Below are 26,098 nucleotides of genomic sequence, written 5' to 3' on the forward strand. Positions count from 1 at the left end.
CTTCCAGCTACTCTCTGAAGACTCTAAGGGGATTGGGCAAGGAAAGGACTAGACCATGTGGGAAATGAATATAATATCTTAGCTGCAGTTCATTTGGTTTTCAGTTTTGTATTCTTGTTATAAAAAGCGTGCCTAGACATTCCGTTGTTGCAACCATAACCTAGCTATAAGGTGCCATTTATCTCCTAGCTTTCATATCTTAATTCCTAACACTGCTACTCATGAACTTTCAGTTGATAATGTTCATTTCCAAAGGCCAGAAAACAGCCAGGAATAATAATCTGTCAATAAATTTGTCTTGGATGGAAAGGTTATCATCTGGACACTGATTTTTTTCAGCAATTGAGAAAAACCTAAATGTAACTGAGATCAATTGTTGATGGTTTTAAACAAGACTCTAAAATTTATGTCTCTTGTGAATTACAACAGAGCAGGGGTAGCCAACACAGTGCCCTTCAGAATTAATGAATAGACTTTATTTGCGTAGCCGATTATATACAGGGCTGTATTTTAGCCCCGGCCTTATTCAACTTATATATAAATGACATGGTCAAATACCTAACATCCCCGGAGTTTCATGCCCCCAAATTGGCCGAAAAATCAATTTCAGCACTCCTCTATGCGGACGACGCGGTTCTCTTAGCACGAACTAAAGTAGGCCTCAAAAGGCTACTAAGAGAATTTTCAGCCTACTACAGGAGAGATCAACTGGTGGTTAATCACCAAAAAACCAAAGTCATGGTCTTCGCTAGGAGACACAGACATCACAGATGGGAGATGGACAATCAGCCAATAGAACAGGTCAAAATTTTCAAATACCTCGGAGTAGTTTTCCAGTCAACAGGGGTCTGGGAGGCCCATCATAAATATGCTAGGGAAAAGCATCTCAAAGCGCCAAAATACTGTCTCGCTTTTACTTCATGAAGGGGGGCAGACATATCCCAGCAGCTCTGGAGGTCTTTCAAGCAAAACCCTTGGCACAATTACTCTACGGGGCCCAAATCTGGATGGGAAATCATTGCCGCACACTTGAAATGGTCCAGTCTAAATTTCTAAGACAGATTCTAGCCGTTCCACCATGTGCACCAAATGCGGCCCTACGGCTGGAGACTGGCCTCCTCTCCGTCGAAACCCGGATCTGGTTAAGAACATTCAACTATTGGCTTCGCTTAAATTTAAACCCATCCGGACTACTACCTATAGTAGCACGAGATGTTCATAGAAGTCGGTGGTCCAAAGTAGTGCATCAAAAACTACTTACATGTGGCCTCCAAGCACAGCATCTTCTGAAAATGGGTCTCCCAAGGCAAAAACCTTTATTGACCAGCGCATGAAGGATATTGAGCAGCAGAATAATCTGGCCTATATTAAGAAATTTAGTGCTTGGCACGCTTATCTGCTCCCCTCCCACTTTGATTTTCGGGCACCTTATTTGTCTACCTTAACCATTCCAAAACTCAGGCAGGCCTTTACACTGGCCAGACTAAATATGTTACCCTCAGCTGTTCTTGAAGGTAGATATCAAAAAATTTCATTCGAGAACCGGCTCTGCCCCTGTGGAGCTGGCTACATAGAGTGCCCTTCGGATGTTGCTGGACTACAACTCCCATCATCCCTGTCCACTGGCCAAGTTGGCTGAGGCTAATGGGAGTCCTTACAATATCTGGAAGGCACCACAATGGCTACCCCTGCAATAGAGTACCACAATACTAATTCTGAAATAATGGAAAAACACCTTATATAGAATATTGTTATAGGCCTGCAAGAATACATGGTGACCTAAGGAATGATACGACCTGAGGAATGATACTTTTGTTTAAAAACTGAAATGTCTTTTGTTAAAGGTAAATAAGTAGATATTTGGTGCTTCTGTGAGGGGTAGGATTGTAAAAATGAAAAAAATCCCAGCTGTATATGAACTGTATATGACTGATTTGCAAGTAAGTAAAGAAAAAAACACAAAAGAAAAAAGAAAAACGCCTTATAAACTAAGATGTGCTACAGAACAAAGTTTTGTTTCTATAAATTGTGTTCTAATACTTCCACTGACTGGATGTCTATGTTTTTAAACATGGACAACTGGTTAAACAAACAAACAAACAAAACTCCTGAAAAACACAAAGTACTTTTTCTTAGAAAAAAATGTTGTATATTGTCATGATATGCTTGCTGTTAAAAAAACCCTCTACTGCACTACAAGTGCTATATTTAACTGTCAAGAAAAAGATTAAAATTCTTAACCGTAAAAGGAAACAAATTACTTCTGCAAGTTTCTGAACAGACAGACGTAGCAATGGAGTAAAAATGAACATTTATTACAACTCAACTGGTGTGATACTAAGACAGTGTCCACACAGCTTATGTCACAGTCACAACAAAGCTTCCAACCAAGCACATACAAAGCAACATTGTAAACCTTAAACATGGTTTGAATACACATTAAAAAAATTGCTTTCGACTTTTTAAAATGTCAAGTAATTCGATCACTTCAACATCACACAGAGGGCCACTCTAATGTTTCTTGAAACTCATTCCAGATTTTCTGTGAGGGTTCCTGGATATCTTATGCAAACATGATATTTTCATAACTTCTCCTTTGTGATTATGGCAAGAAGCCATGATCTTTCAAATGCCTGGCACAGCTTATAAAGTATTTGGATGCTTTGGAACACAGTAATCACAGCAAATAGACCCACAGGAGGGGAACTTGATAGTCATATTATTGGAAAGGCGTGCAGTAACACACACAAACACACTGTGCAGGAAGTCACACTGCTTTCAACAGCAGGTGTTCTGTACTGGGGTTCTGCACTATGTGAAGTGTAGGACATGCAGGAAAATGCAAGACAGAGTAAAACAGAGTTAGACTTTGTGAAGTTTGTGTTGCCTGATCCTATGCATGTTTATATGGTAGTAAATCCTGCTTTGTTCAATAGGACTTAATGTTTTATTCTGTTTTTAATCTGTTGGGAGCTGCCCAGAGTGGTTGGGGAAACCCAGCCGGACAGGCGAGGTATAAATAATAAATTATTATTATTATTGTTTTATTATTATTATTACTTACTGCCAAATAAAGTGTGCATAGCTTTGCAGCCTTTTGAAAAACTAGCTGAGGTAAGGTATGCCAATGACTTAAAGAGTTTGTGTGTAATGTTTGCTTCTAGTGTGCTCAGATTTGAACACACTAGAAGTGTTCAAAGATAGGTTTAGGGAGTAAACCTATCCTTGCAAAGTAGAATGAAAAATGAAAAACAATGATTAACACAGAGATTGTCAGATTATCAAAATAGCTACTTGAGCTCTGGTTTAAGTATAGTTGATATACTTGGAGAAAGGTAGACAGATGTGTTGTAGCGTTCTCTTCTTACATTTTTCCCTTTGAGATTATGTCAACTATCTCAATGACTTCTGGTTTAATACTGCTTTACACTTTTGAAAGGATTACATGAGCAATCAAGAAAGCATTTAAGCTAATAAAAAAATAAGTTTTTTAACAAAGAAAATTCCATGTAGCCTCAGCTAGTGTTCCCTTTGTACATTAACTCAGTTTTCTGGCTGAATTTCACACTATACAATTTCATTCTGATACAAGTTCTGTTTACAACCGTGTTGCTAGAAAGAAAGCAACAAACATCTCACAACAGATCTTGGACTTGCAGATCTCAACAGAATTCTTTGGTATTATGAACAGCTGCAAAACAGTTGTTTCTCCCCAATCTAACAACCTAAACTGAGTATAACAAATGGTGACTTTATAGTAAAAGTCTTTGGTTACACAAAACCAAATTAACACATTTCGACTGGCTGCCATATGGAATTGTTTCTTTTTAGTGTATGACATAATGTACAGTACTTGATACATTATGTATGGCATTTTACAAAATATATTTACTAAAATTGCCATTTATGACTCATCAATGCTTGTAAATTACTGTGGCTTAAATCACTGTAATATCCCTTTTCTCCCAGAAAAATGTTTTTAAATCTTTCATTCCCTTGTTTTTAAATTTTACAGTAAATGGATTTTTTCTTGTAGGTCTAAAAGATGTAGCTCAGCAGAACAGTAATACTGACAAATAGCATCATAACACCATTAGCTAACAATAAATGAAGGCAGTGAACATTTAGTTATGCGGAAACATCACACAAGACATCAGCAAAGAAGGAAGTTTATGTCAGTCCAATTTCTTCGAGTACACTACGAGGGGTTTCCGCTTCCTGTGGAGGGAAAATTAGAGAATGAACAGATTTTGTGCTCCTGCCAAACCATATGTGCTATGTTAATAGGGAATTGATGAAATTCAGGATATGCACCAAGCAGTCGCTAGTTATGCAGAACAGTCTCAATGTTTAAGCATTTTATAATAGTATTCATCGCACACACCCATCCCTTTTCTTTTGTCGTCAAACAGAGGAAGCAAATTATTTTCTGTTTTCAAAGCAGAGATAGGGGATATTGCTATTAAAATTCCCACCCCAGCAGGCATGGCCAGTGGTCAGGAATAACGGGAACTGTAATCCAACAACAAGTGGAGGACCACAGATTCCCCATCCTATGCTATGATACCACTAAAACTTTTTAGAATCAACATATCTAGTTTCAATAAGTTAGATTTCTATACTTTATATGTGAAGTTTGTATGGTACTTCTTGAAGTGATTTGATAGCAACTGTAATGTTAGCTGAACATCAGATGTTTCTAAGACTACCTTAAGAAAAGCACACCATGTTGTTTTTCCTGTTAAAAGCATAACTTGCAATTTTTGTATAAACACAGAGAGTTTACACTTACTTTAGCATCCTAAACAAGGCACAGCACCAAAAAGAGAGAGTCAGAGTTAGGCAACAATTTTCAGAAAAGGTAGCATTGAAAATGTGAAAGAATATAGTTAAAGATGCATTTTGAATTTCTGGATGTTCAACTAAAGGAACAGAAATGGGCCACGAAACTTACCAGATTAAAGACAAACACATTAAAAAGAATTTCTACTTCATGATTTTAAAACTGGAAATTTTGAAAAAGCTATTGTCAGGGGACTGAAACCACAAGACACTTACCTTTATTATTCATTTACACATCATAGAAATAAACGATGCTTCTAAATATTCGTGGATATAAGGATAAAAGAGATGGACTATCACAAGTGGGGCGGGATGTTCCTAGAACCTCTAGATTAGCATAGATGGTACATACAATCACCAGTATGATCACTTGCCACCATTCTGCATTGATAGAAAGACATGCTAGTGTATAGAACTGAAGGGCAGGATATGAGATAGCACTGCAGTTAAGTTTTAGCCTAATCTGCTCTGTGTAAAGAAGGTGTTTCCTGACAAATAGATCTATTGGCAGTGAAAGGCACCATTCTTCCCATTTGTGAGGCAGACTACAGCTCCTTGCCACACAAGAACTACTTGGGAATGGGCACGTTCCATCAGCAGCTGCAGATCAAGACGACAGTATTTTCTTCTCCCTTTCACTGATTTGTGAGGTAGGTTAGAGCCACTGTATGCCATGTGAAGCATAGGCTGGACTTCCATGCTAGTTGGAGCTATCCACATAAATGTTCATATTCTCCTATCAGGACAGGACCTAAAGGAAGTAGTGCTTATGGACTCTAAACTCTGGGCAATATGCAAATACTATCAGACTATTGTTGTGTGTATTTTCATATACTGGGTAAAAAATTAAAAGTTAATTTGCACCTTAATGAACAATGTTTTATGAGTAAATGAAGCAAGCACACCCTCAACTAGTTAACATCCCAGATGCAATCTGGGAGCATTTAAACTACATAGTAGCTGTGAATATCAATCAAACAAATGTTAACAGCTGTTTGAAAATGTGTAACTGAGTAATGCTTGAGAATCAATTTAAATAATGCAAATGCATTGAAGTTTGAATCATTTATCAAACATGTTTTCACATATTTTATGCCTGTCGATTAGAATTACCAAAGGCCAACTGCACAAACATGAAATATATCATAGCAAAGAGATGGAGGAAAAAAGAAGCCATTCACGTCAGGAGTGCATGCAATACTTTATTATAGACATGCCATGAAAACTAATTCACAGAAATTTACAAGCATGCAGCTGTATAAAGCTATAACATAACACAGCACCTCATTAGCACTCCATGCACAGCACTTTAAAGATTCAGGCATGAGGAGAATGCAAGCAGCATTTACCATATACATTCACAGAAGCAATACAACAAAAAAGGAAAGTTTTGTAATGGGAAAACATCCTAAGATTTGATACTAATACATCCCAGACTGTTGTAAATTCAGAATGTTAAACCCCCTTGTGAACTATAACTGACATTTTTGTTCAAGTAAAACACGTATATCTGGAATTTTCTATTACTTATAGTTCATTTGGCTAATCCTGCCCCTTTCCTATTTTTGCAATCACTATTTTATAGCAGCCTCCTGAGCAATGTAAACAGAATTAGTCTACCACTGCTCACACTTGGAATGTTCACATTTCTGAATAGAAATTGCAGAGTGGCTCAGAATATCTGTGGATGTTTCTGTATGATTACCTGCAGGCACAGATTCTGCCTGTTGCAGCAATGTTTGGGTCAGCTCCATTAGTGCACTGAAGTATAGTCATATAAACAATTTTTTCTATGGCCTACGAAGTTTTTCTCATTATCTATTAAACGAACATTTAACGGGTCCAACAATAATTCACTATCAATGGATTTCTTGTAATATACGCACAAATACCAATTCATACTTAGTTTGAAAAATACAGTCACCATGGTGTTTGCGTATTTAAACTGCAATGTTGGGCTCAACGTATTCCAGCTTGAATACTACATGCTATGACAAGTGCTACTGGTAAGATTTAACATGGAAGTTATGGCATGCTGACAAGACACATGAAAAGAAAAAGCACAGACATCACAAATGGTAGGAAAAGAAAATATACAACAGCAAAACAAATGTGATAAACTAATTTGTTCAAGATGACTGGATTCGTCCAGCTGAGGATAAGTATTCAGCCATGAGTAAATCGGCTCTATCACGTCTCTGTATGCATGGTGAATGAAGTCATTTAGTATACTGGGACATTAAAGTATTCATGACGTGGCTACAAAAGAAATGTGCACATTCTTTATAAATAGTACAAAAGTTTGCATGCATACAATAATGCAAATGTTTTTTATTTAACACTACTTTTAATGCTATTACACTATTTCTACACCAATCTTCTCAATCACATGCATTATTAAACAACATGCTATTCAGGGTTTGAAAAGCACACCACTGTAGTATGTTTAACAAACTATATGCAATTAGACATCAATGAATCATTTGTTTAAAAAATGTTGCTGTGTGTGTGTGTGTGCACGCATGCTTCCATATTTCACAACAAGCTTGTGGTGACTCGTCTGTACCACGCATGGCTATAGTCAAACATTATTTGTTTGCATATGATTACATTTAAGTAGAAAAGGCAGAACTTTGCCTGCGTACTGCTGAATAGAATTGTCATTTTTCCTTTTTATTGGAGGCACAGAAAGAGGTGTGGAAATTAAAGTACGCAAATTGTTCAGTTTTGATAATGCCTCTAACTACATCAAATTCTATCCCCGCTCCACCCGATGTGTTTTTCAGCATGGCAATTTGCAAGCAAGGGATTGTTAGAATATCCCCCCCATCAGCAAAAAAATAAAGTGTAGTCTTGCAAATTATCTATAAGCACAATGACCACATTCTGTCTAATCCATTTTTAAAACCACTTGTATTAACATTCCAAGCCAGCTAACCGTTAATCCAACTACTCAGATGGAGACTTGGCTTTTGGGATTTCCTGCCAACCAAGGCCAATTTAACAGGATCTTAAATTCTCTCACACAGAGCTTCTGTACAATCAGACTATTCATATAACTGTTTCAGGACCAGTTCTAAGAAGACTAATCCAAAGACCCTTCTGAGAATTCTCATTTAAATAGGAATGCCCAAATTCTCATGCACAATAACCAGGCATAAGAATAGCCTGCGGACATTCCCATAGCACTGTGTTTATGTATGAAAAATATGGGCTTTCCAGAAAATGTTAAACTGGAAAGTCTCCCCCCCCCAAAAAAAATTCTTCTGCTCTAATATCAACTGGGATCCATGTTAGCCTTGTATTTAGTTAACATTTAATATCTTAATGAGAAGAAAATGAACTTTCTCAACTAATGTGAAGTGTTCCTGTTCAGATAAGATTTCCAGCCACTCCATTCCAGTTTCCTTCCAGTTTTCAATCTCCGTCCCCCTGCAACACTGTCTGCATTCTATGCTTACTAAACATGTTCTGTTCTCATTAGATCATTTTTGCACACAACTCATGATGCTGCATAAGATTGCAAAGAAACAATAGTTAACTTCTCAGGCAACAAAGCAAGAGCTATATCAGCTTTAACCTTGACTAGCATTCCCTCCTACAGTGTCTTTGAACAAGTTCTTAAAAATACAAAAATAATTAGTCAATAACCTAGAATCAGTGTTCCCGTAAATTTAATATGTTGTTTCCAAATCTTTTCCCACTCTTCAAAGTATATATTATGACCGAAGTCCCTAGCCCAGTGTATCATTGCCGGCTTAACTTCTTCGTCTATTAAATTCCAATCTAGTAACATACTGTACATTTTGGATAGGGTTTTGTAATTATTGTTTAGTATCTCAGTCTGAAATCTGGAGGCTTTATCCATATATCCTTTATCTTTAATGTCTTTTCTAAACATGTCATTTAACTGAAAGTAATGCAGCCAGTCATAGACTTGTTCTTTAACCTGCTCGTACGGCTTCATTGTCCACTTTCCTTCTTCTTTTCTTAGCAATTGTTCGTAGGTGGCCCAATTGGCCCTCATATTTATCTTTTTGACACCCATAACTTCTAGTGGCGACAGCCAGTGCGGTGTTTTGGGCTCTAGCATGTCTCTGTACCTCTCCCATACCTCAATCAGTGGACCCTTAAAGATATGATTTCCAAAGTCTTTATGTACTTTCCTGCGCCCATGCCATAGGTAGGCATGCCAACCAAACCGGTTGTCATGGAAACAACATATTAAATTTACGGCTTGCGTGATACTGAAGGAGAACCTAATGAAAATGTTCTACCGCTGGTACCTAACTCCCGTAAAATTAGCCAAAATGTATGGTTCCTGTAAAAAGTGCTGGAAGTGTAAGAAAGGGGAGGGGTCTTTCTACCATATGTGGTGGGAATGCCAAAAGGTTAAAGGATTCTGGGAGAGCGTCTATAACGAAATGAAGAAAATTTTAAGATACACCTTTGTTAAAAAACCCGAGGCCTTCTTGCTGGGTATGTTAGGAAGGGAGATAAAAAGGAAAGACCATAAGCTGTTCCAGTACGCAACAACGGCGGCAAGAGTATTATTAGCCCAAAGCTGGAAATCAGAGGGTATACCAACAATTGAGGAATGGAGAGCGAAGCTGTTAGAATATGTGGAGATGGACAAAATGACAGGGAAAATCAGATACTTAAGGGATCAGAGGTTTATTAAGGACTGGGAAAGCTTTACGAACTACCTGGAAAATTTAAGTGAGGGACAAATAACATTGGTGGGCTTTAAGGGAGCTCTGTAAAAAAAGCAAAGGGTATTGTCTAAAGAGGAATGGAAGAATCAGATAGATCAACGACATTACAAAATAACAAACGCGAAATTGTATAAAAAAGATTAGTACGGATGATTTGTGGAAAGGTTGAAGGAAGTCACATTCTAGATTGGTGAAAATGAGCATTTAACTTTGTGTATTATGTTCTTGTATTTTTCTTTTATTATGGAAATCAATAAAAAGCATGTTGGAAACTAGAATCAGTGTTCCCATCCGCATCAGATTTTGCTCCTTCTGTTTCACTTTGCCCCATGTGAGCATGCATTGTGTAGCATTGAAAACCACTGCCAGTCAGTGTAGACAGCTTCCTAATTGTCTGATTCAAAATAAGGCAACTTCCTATGTTCTTGTTTCTTCACCTGTGGCGTGGGATCTAGCAACAACTGCTATCTACACTAGGGGTCCACACCAGCTATCAAGCAGATCAGCAACAACTCTAGGACATCCAATTCATTATTGGCTGTGGCCAGGTGCATTTCTGTTCAGCTTAATCTTATGTGCCAGCTACATCCATTCCTGGAGTCTGCAGATCTGGTCAGGTGATGTAATACCTTAGTTACACCATGCCTGGATTGCTGCAATGTGCTGTAAATGGGGCTACCTTTGAAAACTGTCTCAAAACTATCAGTTGTCAAGAATGTGGCAGATTACTGGGGGCCATATGACTTTCCTATTAAACACAGGAAAATGCAGACAATTGGTCTTTCTAACTTAGTATTGTCTACACTCACTGGCAGCAGCTCCTCAGGGTTTCAAACAGGGGTCATTCTAAACACTACATGGAGATGCCAGGAATTGAACCTGGATCTCCTGCATATAAAGCAGATGCCCTATCACAAAGCTATGGTCCATTCACAACTACTGTTCAGGTTTCCAATTCATTTCCAGGCTCAATTCAAAGTGCTAGTGATAACCTTTAAAAGTCATTCAGTTTAGGACAGGGTTTTCTGAAGGACTCCCTTCTGTAAATGCCTGCACATGACTGAGTCTTCAACGGATCACTCTTGTGTGTCCCAACAACTTTGAAAGGATGCCTGGGAACAGAGACAAGGTCTTCTCAGTGCCCATGCGCAAGCTCTAGAATTCCCTCCCAAGGAAGGGTCATCCTGCCTCCTCTTTAATGGCCTTCTGCAGAGTTGTTAAAAACTTTTAAAAGAAGGCTTCTGAGTCATTGATATTTCTATGCTCATTTACTGACCTAATTTGCTAAAAGGTATATTGAGAAAACTGCTATTAACAGCTGCTGGGAATTAAACAAAGAAGGGGAGAACCATGTATGTCACACTGAGCACCTTCGGGGAAAAGGCAAGATATAAATGCAATAGAAATAAAATAAAATAAAATAAAATAAAATAAAATAAAACAGAAGTTTTTTAATGGGTCTTTGATTATTATTTAAATATAGATCATTTATTCACCCTGATTTGTACTGTCCCAAGCTTACTGGGGTAAGGCAGGATTAATAAGTGTGATAAGTTTTAACTTGTTTTACATGTAATTCCATTACTCTATTGAAAGAAATTCAGCTTTTTTAAAAAAACTGGAAGATGTAATTAACTTTTTTCTTTAAAAATGATACCAGGCTTTTAAACTACAGTGGTACCTCTGGATGCAAATGGGATCCGTTCCGGAGCCCCATTCGCATCCTGAAGCGAATGTAACACGCGTCTGCGGGTCACGCTTCTGCGCATGATGTCATTTTGAACGTCTGCACATGTGCGAGCGGCGAAACCCAGAAGTAACGCGTTCTGTTACTTCTGGGTTGCCACGGAGCGCAACCCGAAAACGCTCAACCTGAAGCGTATTCATCCCGAGGTATGACAGTACTTCTGCTACTCTGTATATAATTAAGCTCTGGAAAGTTTTCAGTTTATCCATTTGAATGTTCACTGGGATTTCTTTAAAATACACTTACCTTTTTGTGTAACATATTCCTCTAAAATACTCAACAAAAATGTTGCAATGCACTATAGATGTAAATTAGGCTTGTCCTATGAAATTGACTAGTAAAGCATAAATAAATAGTTCTGCAGCAAGGCCTATGGTAATTTCATGGCCCTTCCAGGTAATGTTTCAATGCATAATTAGGTCCTACCTAGCAAAAAACTTTGTGAACCTTCCAACTTCTATTAACACCTAAAGATTAACAACACCAGAACAAAACCACACACCACACACTTCAAACCGATGCTGTTAGTATGAAAGGAAAATAAGACAAGAGCACCCAAAGCATATTTCAATACTTTCATGCAAGTGTTGCACAAGGTTAAGTTCATCACTGGCCACTTTTCTGTTCTTCTTTTTACTTATCAGGCAAGAGTTCCATTACACGTGCAAAACTCTGCAAAGCACCCATGTAAACCATGCCACCAAAACGGTAAATTTGGTAGTTACCAATCGTATGGATGGGATCAAAACGCTAAGGCTTTAGACTGCTCTTAATCATAAGATATCCTCAGACAAACCTCCCCAGTCTTCATTCTGGCTCTACAAACAAAATCAAGCACAATTGAAAATTTGGCAAGTCTGAAGTTTAAACATTTTTTTAAAAAAATGTAGCAGAACTATCTGAAAAAATATCCACTATTACACACACTTGTACATATGAGGACCGCTAAGGTTCTCAGGTAAATGGCTTCTTTGCATTGCTTAAAAAGTCAGTGTTATCAAGGACAAAGCTAATGAAAATGTGACAAAGACAACAACTCCAATGAACTCCACATAAAAAACATGAGAACTCAACACAACAAGATGTTTCTTTTTCAACAGCTAATCAAGCTTCAGGTTGGGGAAGTTATTCTGAACACAATGAGAGCATTTGTTAAGAGTCAAGCTATATTTGACAGTAGAAGATACTTCCTACTTGTCAGCTCCATTCCCATATAAAATGGGGGTGGGACTCAGGTCTTGCAGCAAGAACACTGCACCCTTAACATCCTCCTGTGCCTTATTTCCTCTCAGTTCATTTTGCCAACCATTTTTTCCCATTCCTGATCCACTTCTGGTACTGGAGCTAGAAATAGGGAAGTGTTTGAAGCAACTGAATACAGGGAGGTGAGGTACTGTACATGAGAAAGTCAGTTAGCCGGTCAGTCTCACATGGACGCCATTTATTGTTAAGGACCCTCAACTTTATATGACAGTGGGGTAGACACATAAATTATAGTTCCCACTGTGTCTGATTTGGTCCCCAAATAGATCACATTAATTCAGATCTCCTCCTTACTAATAGCTTTGAAAACTCTTAGCAAGATGTAACTGAACTATTGGATTCATTTTTAATGGGTTTTTAAAAGACAGTATCTCAGAGAATGCTAGCCTCTTTGAAGTTTTCTTCTGAAGAGTACAACATAAAACCTAAAAAGCTGAAGTTAAGCCTTTCTTAAAGTTAGCATATAATTTTCAATAGTGGAGTTATGCCATTCCCAAACTATTTAGTACTATGTAATATACATTAATTCCCTCATGCTACAAAGGACTACGATGTAAGACATCGATGAAGAAACAATAGAGAACAAGGCAGAGTTCTCATTCAATATTCCTGCCTCTACCAAATACTTTAAAGACTACTTCTGTGCTGAGGTCAAAGTACCAAACATTCAAATAGGGCGATGACAGTTATCTAATTCAAAGCACAATCTCTTTAAGGGAGATTAAACAGCTTTACCACACAGAAAGGTGCTTGCTTCATAACTTATGCAAGCAGTTCAGAAACACACATCTCTCAGAGGCAAAGCATAGGTACTGATTCTTTCAGTGCTAAGTATTACAAAAACCCAATAACTACATTAGGTGTGCAATGTGTTTGTTATTTCCCTATGTCACTCCAATATTACAAGAAGTCAAAAACCACGTAGAAGGGACAGAATGATTATGTGCATATAGGCACACAGTACACAATTCATTTTTTAACCATGGCATCCCCTCACTTCTCCATGTGATCTTCGTCCTCCCATGTAAAGTTTAAAGCCTTGCATTCCTCTGACAGCTCTAGACAGAGCTACAGGATTGCTGCCATACCTATAAGTCAGGCCAAGTATGTAACATGGAGAACACTTTAGATGTAAACACTGTCCCAAGTCCTCTCCATATTTTCAGCAAGCTAACTGAAAGTTTGAAATCATATGGAAATACTCTGAACAAAAAAAAGTTATCACTGCAAGAATCTTGACTGCCTTGTATTTAGGAGCTGAACTAATGTTTGGCAGCTGGCACAGATCTGAGTCACTACCAATACCTGGGCCATAACAGGGAATGTGGGGCTTAGCACATCTATTGCTCACTGCTTTTTGCCATAATAAATGTGTCTGCAAATCTTGGGGAGGCAAACATATGGAGTGTGGTTGAGGGAAAGCATCTTGCAATTGAAGAGTGAAGCATTTATTCCCATTTTTCCCCACTCCATATCACACTGCCTCCTATGGCTTTTTAGCTCTGATTATCTTTGTTCTCAAGTTCCCACTTTGTTCCGGAATAGGCATCTCTAGGTCTTAAAATCTTTTCTTCTTGTGCCACGTCCAGGGCGATTTAAATGGGTTGCATGGAGCTCAGTTCTGCAATCACTTAAGTATTTATTTCACCAGAACTTAAGCTTAAGTAGTAGATGCATTCTTGTGAGATCTTTTTTGTTATCTGCAAGTGAACATGCTCACTGTCCACTCACAGAACATGAAATGAAGAACTTTGAAGCAATGATGCACTAATTTATCAAATCACAGTTCTAGTGAACAGAGTACTTAATTTCCAAAAATAATGGAAATGTACTACTAATGTAACCCTCCCCGTGAACTATGTGCTTGATAATAAAGTAATTCTAAAATACACAATTAAATAAGAGCATTTGCAATCTGTCCTGGAAGGACTGATTGTCCTTCTTTTGTCCTTGTGCTTCAGCTTGTCAAACTGATTTTTAAAAATCCTTCAGTGTTAGGGTATGAAGGAAGTATTATGGTATTAGCTACAAAGGCAGGATAAATGACTCTTCCTTGTCTAGCTTTTGTACAGAGTCCCAAGTGAAAAGCTACTTATTATGTTTACATTTGTTTTATCAAACAGATTGTTACATACATATAAGGCAGCACTGATTCCAACCAAAGCGAAGGAACGGAATGACACACACACCACCCATTACAAATAGGTTAACTTCCAAAAAGACACTAACCAATGTAAAGGAAACACAAAATTCCACAAAATTTTAAAATGTTTAGTTTTTTGTAACTTTATGTAAACACAAAGTCTAACACAGGCACTGCAGTAACAAATTCTGAAAAGATAAAGTAAATAACACACTGTTGAAAAGATAAACTATCAATTATACAAACCCTGAAAGTCTATGTGAATTAAATGATGATGGGAAAGAGTAAAACTGATAAGGGGAAAATATTATTTTATTTCCTTTTAACATTTAGATGTCACACATTCAACAACTTCCGCTGGGCAGCTGTACCTCCCTTGCAATTTCTTAAACAAGATTTGTTCTGGCAAAACTATGATTTTAAAGGGGATTTGTATGGAAGAGAAATCTATGGATTTTGTTCTGCAATTTAATATTGGACTTTTTTTCTTGAAGAGATTCCAAAAGGAACTGCATTTTATATTGTTTTTACTATGGTTCATTAGCCACCTCAGACACTTTTAATCGAAAGGTAGGTTAGAATTACTCTGTAAAACAGAAGTGCAAAATTTTGTTCACAACAGCTAGTGTGCCACTGCACTCTGCCAAGCAAAACAAATAGCCAATCTTGCTCCCAAACTTGGGAGCTATAGAGCTAGCTGCAAATTACTCTAGCAGCTGTGTAATGATCCCGTCCTTTCTCAAAGCTGGGGGGTGTTTTACCACTATGACAGATACCCTGGGGGCCATAGTTCACCAAGCTTCTCACCATACTTTCCTGCTGGGAAAACCTCCTTGGTTGCTTCAAGCCCAATAGCAACTTGACTTGGAGTAGTCAAACCAGTGAATTACCCACAATCCTGTCCTGCAGGGAAGCATAGTGAGTCACTGGAGCACATGGCTAAGAAAAGTCTGAGCAACCACTATTTTTGGCTTGCCTAGCGAGGACAAGCCAAAATTCTGTTAATAAACAAATCCACCATAAAATTATGTGAACAGAGTATGCCAATATTTTGTACTAGTACTATGGAGCCAGATAAATTCTGGACTGTAATGCCAACCAGATAATAGACATGACATTTGCCACATGGTTTGTCTTTGTATCATTACCTTTTCTTTAACATATAGCCAGCACTTTGAAGAATCCCTAGAGGAGACCATGGCATGCAGTAGTTCACAAAGTGGATAGACTCAACAAAAATACATTACCAAGAGGAGGAGGAGGAGGAGGTTCACACACCCCTGACTCGCCTTTTTTCTTTCTCTTTTACCCTGGCCACAGAGGCATTGCTATGTCTGACTTGCAGCCCCAGAGTGCTCGGAGAGCTGCCCTGCCAGACCCTTCAGTGAGCCAGTGTGGTGTAGTGGTTAAGAGTGGTGGACTCGTAATCTGGTGAACCGGGTTCGATTCCCCGCTCCGCCACATGCAGCTGCTGGGTGACCTTGGGCTAGTTACACTTCTTTGAAGTCTCTCAGCCCCACTCACCTCACAGTGTGTTTGTTGTGGGGGAGGAAGGGAAATGAGAATGTTAGCCGCTTTGAGACTCCTTCTGGTAGTGATAAAGCAGGATATCAAATCCAAACTCTTCTTCTTATGGGGTCCACTTTTCTGCTTGCCTTTCTTCCTGGCAGCGGCCCTCAACTCTCTCCCCAGAACCCCATGAGGTATGTATAGCTATGTGTGTACAAGCGGCTGTCACCTGTCTAATCTTTCTGTTCTCATTTCCTCTGTTTTATAATACTTAAAAATCTGTTAGGGGAGGGAAATCCTCCTCCCTTCAACTTCCACTCCAACCTCTGTAAAATCATATTTATGAAACAAACCTGTTAAAAGTGCGGTGTTGTAGCTGTAAAAAAAATAAAATTAAAAAATCTTCCCCCACCCCTTTAATTCATATTCCTTCCTCCCTAATCTCCAATATCACATTTTCTTCCTGTGGATAGGTTAACAGAGAAAAATAATCTCAGCTGTGTTTGAGGTTGCAAGCCTAACCATGTACGGTATATTCAGGAGTAAATTCTACTTAATTCAGCAGGGCTTACCCCCAGGTAAGGATTAAGTTTGGAGGTTTAGTGACCAAAGCCCACCCATCTACTCATTGCCTTTTTCTGCCTTCCTATGCCATCTGTCTTACCATCCGTATTTGCACAAGCTTGACTTGCTGCATCCAACACCTCGGCTCATAGGCACTTCAGCAATGCAGACTGTTGCCCCTATGGCCAACTTTGCAGACATGCACTGCACACATGCACTTTAAATAAGCATGAGCAGGTTACACCTCATGGAAGGAATAAAGAATCAAACATTTTAAGAAAATGGAAAAATATATACTGAAAGACCCTGTATGCAATCACAACAGTCTTGATGGCTGTTGTATTAATCACAGTATTCTGTTTGCCACCTGCTCCTTCTGCAACTTTTTCTAAAGCTTCCTATATAATATGAACAAGCCAGAGTATTTGTGGGAATTCAGAATCACTACACTGTCAACATCCGTACGAAAACTTCTACTCAGTTGAGCCTTCTCCTTAGTACTGTATACCAGTATTTTAAAGGCAGTGAATTTTTAATGAAGAATGCTTTTAAACAAGTAGTCCCAGTGTATATATTCTGAAGTGGCAAAACCCAAGAAGTTAATATATATTTGGATGGGATGGCCACTTAATTACCAGGATAAATTTATGGTTTATTATTTTAAAAGTCTCACTAATGAGTGGATACAGGAGGACTGAAAGATGGGACTTCAACAAAACACATATCAAAGCAAAGCAAATACACATCTCAAAACACCACCCATGTTTGCAATACAAAGCCACAAATGTTCACATTTGCATAACTGTACAAGCACGCAGGCTAAATCCATGTTCCTTTATGTAGAAACAGACTTGCTGTATTTATAACATGTCTCTGAACCATCATTCAAAACATCTGTAGTGCCAGTTCCATGCTATCACCATTTAGGAATTTTATGTAGCCTAACAAAAAATGAGTTCTTCCAACTACTGTGTTGAAACCCTAATTCTAAATCAGTGCACTAAAGGCAACAGAGTTCGCTAACATTTATGCAGCTGCTATCTGTATACCAATGAGGCTAGGTAAAGGGAAATGGGGTGGGAACAACAAGGCCAGAAGCAGGACCCTTACTATTGAATTAATTCTTATGTATTTCAAAGATTTATGGCTTTGACATATTTCATATTTTGATATATGCTATGCTTTGTTATATTGATTATTCTGATGCTGTGTTAATTGAATTGTTTTCTGTTAGTCTCTTCGGGCTTCTCTCAGGAAGTAAAAACAGAATGTAATACAGGAAATGCATTTTGTAAGCAGCTGAGGTGCAAAGTTTCAACCCAAAAGTCTACTTTATTTGCTACCGTTCTAAGACTAGTGTTATAACTATTTTCTAAATGCACAGTGTACATCTACTTAAGTTAGCTATGGCACTGTTACTTGTTTTTAAAACAGTTAATGTTAACTATACCTTAGCGTCTCAAAGAAGAGAGTCTAGCTTCTGGATTTCAGCAATGAAAGAGGCATACATGCATCAGGTATGACAAAAATTAGTTATAATCATTCAGTTAATTAAATAAAAAGAAACGGATATAAATTAATTGAATAAAAACAACAGAAATGCCTAGACAAGAAGACAAACATATGGAGACAGTAGCTGCATGTCTAGCAACACATACAACACCAAACACATTATGAAAGGAAACCTTAAAAAAAATAAAGCAGTATTACTATTCTTTATAGGTTATATACTGAATATAGTGATGCTAGCTAACAGAATAAGAAGTGGGTAAAGCAATATTGTACAGAAGACTATTAAGGAGAAGCTACATGCTAGACATGCTGAAAAGCTTTTTCAACAACTTCTGGAGAAATAAGATGCTTTTCTTAGAAAAGAGTAAAGCATGCTGGTGGAGCTTTGGCAAAAAAACAAATTTCTTACCTCTTGTAATAGATCTGCTTGTTCAATGGCTTTAAGAACATTTTTCTTTGAGGTCTCCTGTACTTCCCCTCCCAAAAGAAATTCATCCAAAATAAAATAAGCCTTCTCAAAATTGAAGATGATATCAAGTTCACATACCTAGAAAACATAGGAAAAAACATGTTGAGCTTTAATCCCTTCTTTAAGGTGCCAAGATCTTGTGGTTTTTAAAGAAACACACATTGTCATGATCTTCTGTGTGATCACCAAAGGCCAAGTCACGGATTTGGTAAGGAACAAACTTTTGAGAAAATATTAATATTGATTTAAATAGTAACATTAAAATATAAGGAACAGGCATTTAAATAAGTGTATCATTTGAGCTCATCAACTAGGCCTCATATATATACCACAGAGTTCTCTGAATTATGTAATAGCATTTGTAACAGCAGCAGCACACTACTGAATATCTTCAAAGAAGATTCAGTGAAGTTGCTGATGGAAGAAATACTAGTTTCTTGCTTGTTACATACAGTATTGGTATTTGACATGCAATCTGACAAATTCTTTACTTTCAGACTTCATTAACAGTTCCCATTAAGGAAACAGACCTATATAATGTAATGCAATAGATAAATTTTTTATTCTCATTCACAGTAATAATGCATACATGCTCTTAATATAAAATCAAAATACAAAATTTATTATTCTTTTACAGCACTTTTCAGAGTGCAGAATAATATTAAAATTCCCCAAAAGAACTGTGAGGGTGAAAACTAATGTAACATAAGCAAACTTCCACAGTGAAGCTTCCTCTTCTTTTCCTTATCCCTGCAACATGCCCACCCCGCTCCCAGGGCAAAGCTATTGTTAATCTAGATCTGGCAAACCTCATGAGTAAATTTTGACGGCTGCAGGGAGAGGAGAGGAAGAGAAAGCCCTCTTCAGAAATCTGTTCCACTCATGTACAGACAGCACTAGTTGTTATTTCTTATGTGTATTAAAACATTTTTTTTATTTTCTTCAGGAAAAATAAGTCATCTTAATTTGTGTATTACATAAATAAAAAACTTCATTACAGAAATTTATAATATAGGATGAGACCCAATGGAGCTTGAGTGAGCATCTACTTAGGCAGTGAGGCTTCTGCTTTCTCCCCCCCCCCCCATATACCCCCCAAATCTGTTCTGGAGGTTGCAAAGAAATTCTGGAGCAGATTTTGGGAATATGTGGCAGCAGGGAGAACATGGGGAGAAGAGAAACCCAAGCCCCATTACACAAGTGGATTTCCACTGCCCAAACAGGCAGACATCCTTGGATGTCACCTACAGAGACCAGAAAAACCAATTAATAACTTACACTTCCAAAGTATTTATCAAGCAATTCCACATAACGGTGAATTATTTCCAGGGTTATTAGCTCGTTATCCTGATCTTCAATGGCACAGCAAAAGTAGAGACTTGCATATCTGAAAGAAACATGTTACTCTAATTATGAAACTGCCAGATTGTTTTAAGAATTATACATACCCATTACATATTTCACAGAAATTAACTGTGCCAACTTCCTCAGAGTAATGCATTAACTTTCAAAATTAACCTGAATTCACTAACTTTACAAACTGGCTTGAAAATAGCTTTATTATGGCTTTTTCCAAGTACCTCATTGTAGTTGCCAGTTTGTGGACATTTTCATATTTGAGTGTGTTATCAACAGTTATTCAATCAATAGCTATAGGAAAGAATAATCATAATAGCAGTTATTGTTTTTATGAAAACAAACTTTCAAGATGGCTGTGGAAGCACTACCCCCAGCAATCTTTTCCATCTCAAGGGCCACATGCCAGTAGTGAGTGGGGTGTAGAATGAGATACTTAACCTTGTACAGTAAGCTATATTCTGCCAAATAAAAGCCAGAGGTTCCTAAATACACACACACCTTTTATCCTCCACCCAGGCAAGGAAGGTGCATTAATACATTTCAAGAACACATTACAGCCAGGCAAATCACTTTAGGCGGATCCAGAGTGAAGGGTGTGGCCTGAATGGAGATAGAGGCCTGTAAGGGTGTTGGAAGTGCTACAGCAGTTTGTAATTTAAGGGTAACCTTTGTTATCCATAAGTCACCCAGCCAGTAAGGGTAGAGGAGTTGCTTAGCAACCAGTAAAGGTAAAATGGTGTTTCCTGAAGCAGCATGTGCCTATTTATACATTGCTTTTGTTCATTTTCCTCAGCACAGTGTTATCAGGATTTCTTTTATTTCTGCCTACATTGGCATTATTTAAGTGATTTTGCTAAGAGAGGGGCTCCTAAGGTTCCCCACCCTACTCTAGAACACAATTATCATCCTAGGTACTTTTATGTGGGCCTCTTTCATGGAAGGTTTGAAGAGTGACAACACAAGATCAAGCCTTTTCAATGATGGCTTTCCACTTGTTGAATGCTCTCTCCAGGGGGGCATGCCTGAAACAACCTTTTATCTGCCAGGCAAAGACTTTTCTCTTTGTCCCTTAATTTGAAGTGTGGCATTGTGGCTTGTTTCAGTGAGATGCAATCAGTAAGTCCTCATTTGTATTATCAGTTTAACAATATTTTTAATTTTTGATTGCATTTTCTCAGCTGTAGAAAATCGGCAAATAAAATGAATAAATAAAGTTTTAAGTAGTTTTGCAGGGCATGACACTTCCAACTGTGAGAGATTTATGAATGCACTGAAGCACAGGTAGTACTTGATCTGTTTACCTATTGAAACAAAGATTGAAATAATTTCACTGTGGTATCAAGAACAATTTTCCTTCACGGCATTAAGCAGACAGTACATTTCATAGCTCTTAAATTTACAGTTGAACAGGCGAGAAGAATAAGATAGTGTAATTGTGCAACCTTTCTATATTTGAGCAAAATCAAGTCCTAGCTTATATAAAATAAAATGATGTAACATTTTTACATTCAAGTACATTAAATAGCCTTTAAAACATAATTTTCAAATATGTATGCCTCATTTAATGAAAAATCTGAGTGCATAACTATTTTATTAAGTGTAAAATTATCTCATTTTTACAACACAGAAAAAGTACTGCAGACATGAATCATTCCTACAATGCTATTGAATTATATTTGAGGAAAGTTGAATATGTTTTTCACACATAAGAGACGAAATCCTTATTTCTACTATTCAATATATCTTTTGTTGGATAGAACTTGTAAGTGTAAGGATGGAAAACCACCTTTTGTAGACAATCTTCAGGTCCCTCCACTCCAGAAAACTGCACATTTTCGGTTTACGGGCCAAGACTGTTTGAACAAGTTCTCTTGTGATTTTCTTCTTTTCTTTGTCAGATAATGGGACATACCATTTCTGAAGTCTCAGCTTCCCTTGACGACTAAAAAGCAACATAAACTGCATCTGTTGAGTTAAATAAAACACAGTTTCATGTCAATCCTTCAGTCCTGTTGCATAGTGTGTGCTATACATTTGAGAAAGCGTTTGAACATTAAGATCACCAGCATTTTTCTTTCCAATTAAGCTCTAAAAGCAGGCTGTGGGAAAGGACATCAAGGAATCTCAAAAGATAGACAGTGGCTCATATTTTTAAATAATTATTTTGAAAAATCTGGATAAGATAAACACAGTAGTGAGTTTTATCAAGTTATCTAAATTGTATACAACTGTATACAAGTGAAGTTTAAATGCAAAACATATTTACAGCAATTAATCATAATTTACTAACATCTTCCCATTGAAGACAAATGTAGCATAATGCCCTAGGTTAAAATTGCTGCTGTTTTTATAAACATTTCTAGAACTCATTGCACAGCAATAGAAATTCTCAACTCTGAAAAGCTATAAATTTCATATTAAACAGATCTCTAGTAGCAAGATCCTTGTTATCTGGGTCAGTATTCTTCAACTCTGGGTTCCCAAACATTGTTGGATTTCAACTCCCACCATCCCCAGCCATTTTAGGGCTTAGGCAATGGTCAGGGATGATGGAAGTTTTAGTCCTATAACTTCTGGGGACCAAAGACTATTGATCTAGTTATGCTGTTGCAGGTGCACAATATACTTTATTAAAAACCAGCCCATTCTTCTACACTGACTCTTCTACTGTACACAAAAGATATGACATAAAATAACAATGCTGAAAATATAATGCTGTTGGTCAGACTAGCCTTAGCCTTCTTCCAATATCTATGTCTACTTCTTTCTGCAAGCAAGCTATACAGAAATTGTAAACAAATTTTGCACTCAACTTGAAAGACATCATCCTGCAAACATTTATGCAAGCATTACACATAATCCACCATACAGATTGTGGAAGGTTTACTTATGTGAGCAAATTTAGGTAACAGATAAATGAGTATTGTTTTGTGGTTCATTATGGCCAGGCTTCCATTTTTTTTAAAAAAAAAAAAGCGAAGAAAAGAACATATAATGCAACAACCTGGGAGAAGCAGCTAAAAACAAGCAAAATATACTAAAGAACCAACTTATAAACTTTAAAATGCCTTGATAACTGTGCCTGAACGATATGTGGTGAGGAGGCAGGTCAAAGAGGAAGTGATGGCATCCACACTAAATGGTATTAAAAAAGCAGGAACGTTGATGCTTCAAACATGAGATGTGATTCACATATTGCAAGCCATACTTGAAGATAGGTCTTTGGTTTCAGAAGGTGGAAAATACTGAAGAAAATTATGTAGCATCACACTATATTTTGAGTTCAACAAAGTGCATCTGGGATGAACAGCTCTTATCACCAACTATACATATTGTTCCAGTTACAGATAGGTAGCCGTGTTGGTCTGCCATAGTCAAAACAAAAAAAATTCCTTCCAGTAGCACCTTAAAGACCAATTAAGTTAGTTCTTTGTATGAGCTTTCGTGTGCATGCACACTTCTTCAGATACACTGAACAGGCTCATCACAGCTATCTGCCAATCACCCATTCCCACCACCCTTCTGAGTAATACCCCTCCCCACCTTCTCACTATATAGAAGGGTCTGGAAACTTCTGTTTCAGTGTATCTGAAGAAGTGTGCATGCACACGAAAGCTCATACCAAGAACTAACTTAGTTGGTCTTTAAGGTGCTACTGGAAGGAATTTTTTTTGTTTATACGTATTGTGGTCAAGTAAATTTGTACTAAAGAATATCCACACACACCAAATATGCATGCAGTTCTTTCTTAAGATCAAGTGAATTTCGGAGTTGAAATCTTTTTGAAGGAACTACCTAGACCTTTTTGGCCACACACAAATATAAAACTTGCCCCTCTTACAAGTAGCTACAGCCATGACAGGTCCATTCCTACTTAGGGTATTATCTTCAAAATGGAGTTAGAACATGAAAATACCAAGTTCATGAGGTGTGTAGCTGTGAGCCAAAGATTTTGACTAAGCCTTGCTTGCAGAAGTTGTTTTTCTGTAAGCTCTCCTCACTATGTAGAAGACCTCAGTGAAAGTTACAAGAGAGTTACTTTGAACTTTAAAGGCATTTGTCTCTTTAAAAATACAAGTTAAAAAGCAATTTGTATTCTTGAGCCAGAGCAGTCTGGACAGTTAAATATGGAAATTTAGTACCACACAAACCACACATTTCTCAATCTGAATATAGTGATGTATCTCTCACTTTATCACATGAGATACAGGAAGAGGAGCAAAGAATAAACAAAAGGAAGTCCTCCCAGAGAACTTCAGAGCAATATAGATTTGTTCTATTTTACAAATCCCAGAACATTAGGCATAATCTAATCCGATCTATGAAGTGTCCTTAAATGGGTTATTTGTATGGAGAATCAAAACTGCAATAATACCATGGGGCAAAAAGCTTACCTTATTTATAATACATTTCTAGTGGCTAATCTCCTTAGTGGAAAGCAGCTCACCTGCAATCCCCAATATTTGTCCAGAAGGCTAAAGCACTCATGCTCAAAAAATGATCTCTGTCCCTCCTTCTCCCAGGGTCTCTCAGCATACATATGCAAGACCACACTAAGGACAAGCACCATTCTGCTTTTAGGCTTTAAGCGCTTCAAATTCGCATGTAAGCATGTGCAGGGAAGGGATGGAGGGGAGAGGGGAGCCACCTTTGTTCATCCAGGCTGCGTGTGGATTACATCCCCCTCCTCAAAAATGAGAGAGAAGCGCATGTTAGGAGCTGGTTACCCCACTCATACATCCACTTCCTTCCAGCATCCCATCTATGAGGAATCGCGCACGGGTCCAACTACAACCACGGCCACCAGAAGCAAAATCCACAATAAAATGCTACAAGAAGTGAATAGTCTTTTTTCTTTAGGGGGTGTTGTTGTGTTTGTGTTTGTCGAAGGCAAGCAGCCTGCCAAGCCAGCGTGGCATCAGGGGCCACGAGAACGACCGAGGGCAGCGCCAAGGGGCCAGGCAGGAGACTCTTGATCTCAGCGAGGTCGTGGGTTCGAGCCCCGCGTTGGGCAAACGAGTCGTGCATTGCAAGGGGTCGGACTAGATGACCCTCGCGTTCCCTTCCGACTCCTACCATCTCCTTCAGAATAGGGCCTAACACTGACGGGTCACGAACAGCTCGACCGACGCATCTACCCCGCCAAGACCTCGAGGAAAAATACTCTTTTTTGTCAGCACGTAGAGCCCGCGCGGCTTGTATACAAATGCACGCGCTGTGTATTCCTGTACCTGGGCGCACATTTTTATATATGCACACGACGACGGCGGAGAACAAGAGGCAGCGGGAGAGTCTTTACAGCCGGTATTTTCAGCCTCCCCCCGCCTCCCACCCGTTGGCGTATTAAAAAAAAAAAGGGGGCTCCGTGAGGAGACGCCTCTGACCGTTATAAGGAGGCACAGGTGCGCGCGCCCGCGCGAGGCCAGGCTCGCCGCATCACTTACCGTTAGTCAGGAGCGTTCGAAGCGCGCGCCCCGGTGTCTCTGCGCGAGTGTGTGCGTGTGCGCGTGTGGAGGGTGTCTGCTCAGCGCTCTCTCAAACTACGCAGGGAGCAACCGCCGCCACGCTCCCCACCAGAGCGAGGGAAGGGAGGGGCTCCTGACGGCGAGCAGGCCGTGCCAACTGTGGCGGGGCCAGGAGGCGGGGCCAGGAGCTCTTCGCAGGGGGCGGGCGGGCAGCCCCACTTCTTCTCTTCAGCCACCAAACTTCATTCGCCCCCTCGCAGCGGACACCAGGGTGTACCCAAGGGGCGGGGTGTGCGTGGGAGCGCGGCGGGGCGGGGTTGGTGAAAGGAGGAGGAAGGATTTCCCGGGCAGCCAATCCCTGAGGCCGAACCGCACGACAGAAGGTTGGGGAGCGGGTAGTAACCGGTGCGCAGGCAACAGCCATCCGGACACGGCGGGTTGTGACAAGAGCGAGGCGGACCAATCAGAAAGCCGGGTAGACGCAATATTTGTGTTTCCCCCGCCTCTACT

At 38.8% G+C, this 26,098-nt stretch overlaps 1 protein-coding gene across 6 annotated transcripts; it reads right to left on the bottom strand.

Moving 5' to 3' along the window:
* Window positions 1-2,294: 2,294 nt before the first annotated feature.
* Window positions 2,295-25,967, bottom strand: AP1S2 (adaptor related protein complex 1 subunit sigma 2). Of its 6 annotated transcripts, XM_081907743.1 has the most exons (6): window positions 25,355-25,518; window positions 21,910-22,088; window positions 20,043-20,151; window positions 18,705-18,842; window positions 12,030-12,122; window positions 2,295-4,218 (listed from the first exon to the last, which is right to left on the bottom strand). In XM_081907743.1, exons 1-5 carry the CDS (start codon window positions 25,364-25,366, stop codon window positions 12,078-12,080), a joined length of 483 nt encoding a protein of 160 aa, XP_081763869.1. In that variant the 5' UTR covers window positions 25,367-25,518; the 3' UTR covers window positions 2,295-4,218; window positions 12,030-12,077. The 6 variants fall into 6 exon arrangements, with proteins under 6 accessions (XP_081763869.1, XP_081763871.1, XP_081763868.1 ...); XM_081907745.1 differs by lacking the exons at window positions 12,030-12,122; window positions 25,355-25,518 and adding an exon at window positions 25,568-25,967; XM_081907742.1 differs by lacking the exon at window positions 12,030-12,122.
* Window positions 25,968-26,098: the final 131 nt, after the last annotated feature.

Source organism: Podarcis melisellensis, assembly GCF_964234715.1.
Source record: "Podarcis melisellensis genome assembly, chromosome: 4".
Classification (NCBI taxonomy): domain Eukaryota; kingdom Metazoa; phylum Chordata; class Lepidosauria; order Squamata; family Lacertidae; genus Podarcis; species Podarcis melisellensis.

Excerpts from the sequence above, each read along its gene's own strand:
- AP1S2 (XM_081907742.1), bottom strand. Across the intron at positions 18,843-20,042 it reads TTGATAAATACTTTGGAAGT|GTATGTGAACTTGATATCAT; the intron begins GTAAGTTATTAA and ends TATGTTTTCTAG. Across the intron at positions 4,219-18,704 it reads AAGCAGATCTATTACAAGAG|GAAGCGGAAACCCCTCGTAG; the intron begins GTAAGAAATTTG and ends TTCCCTCCACAG.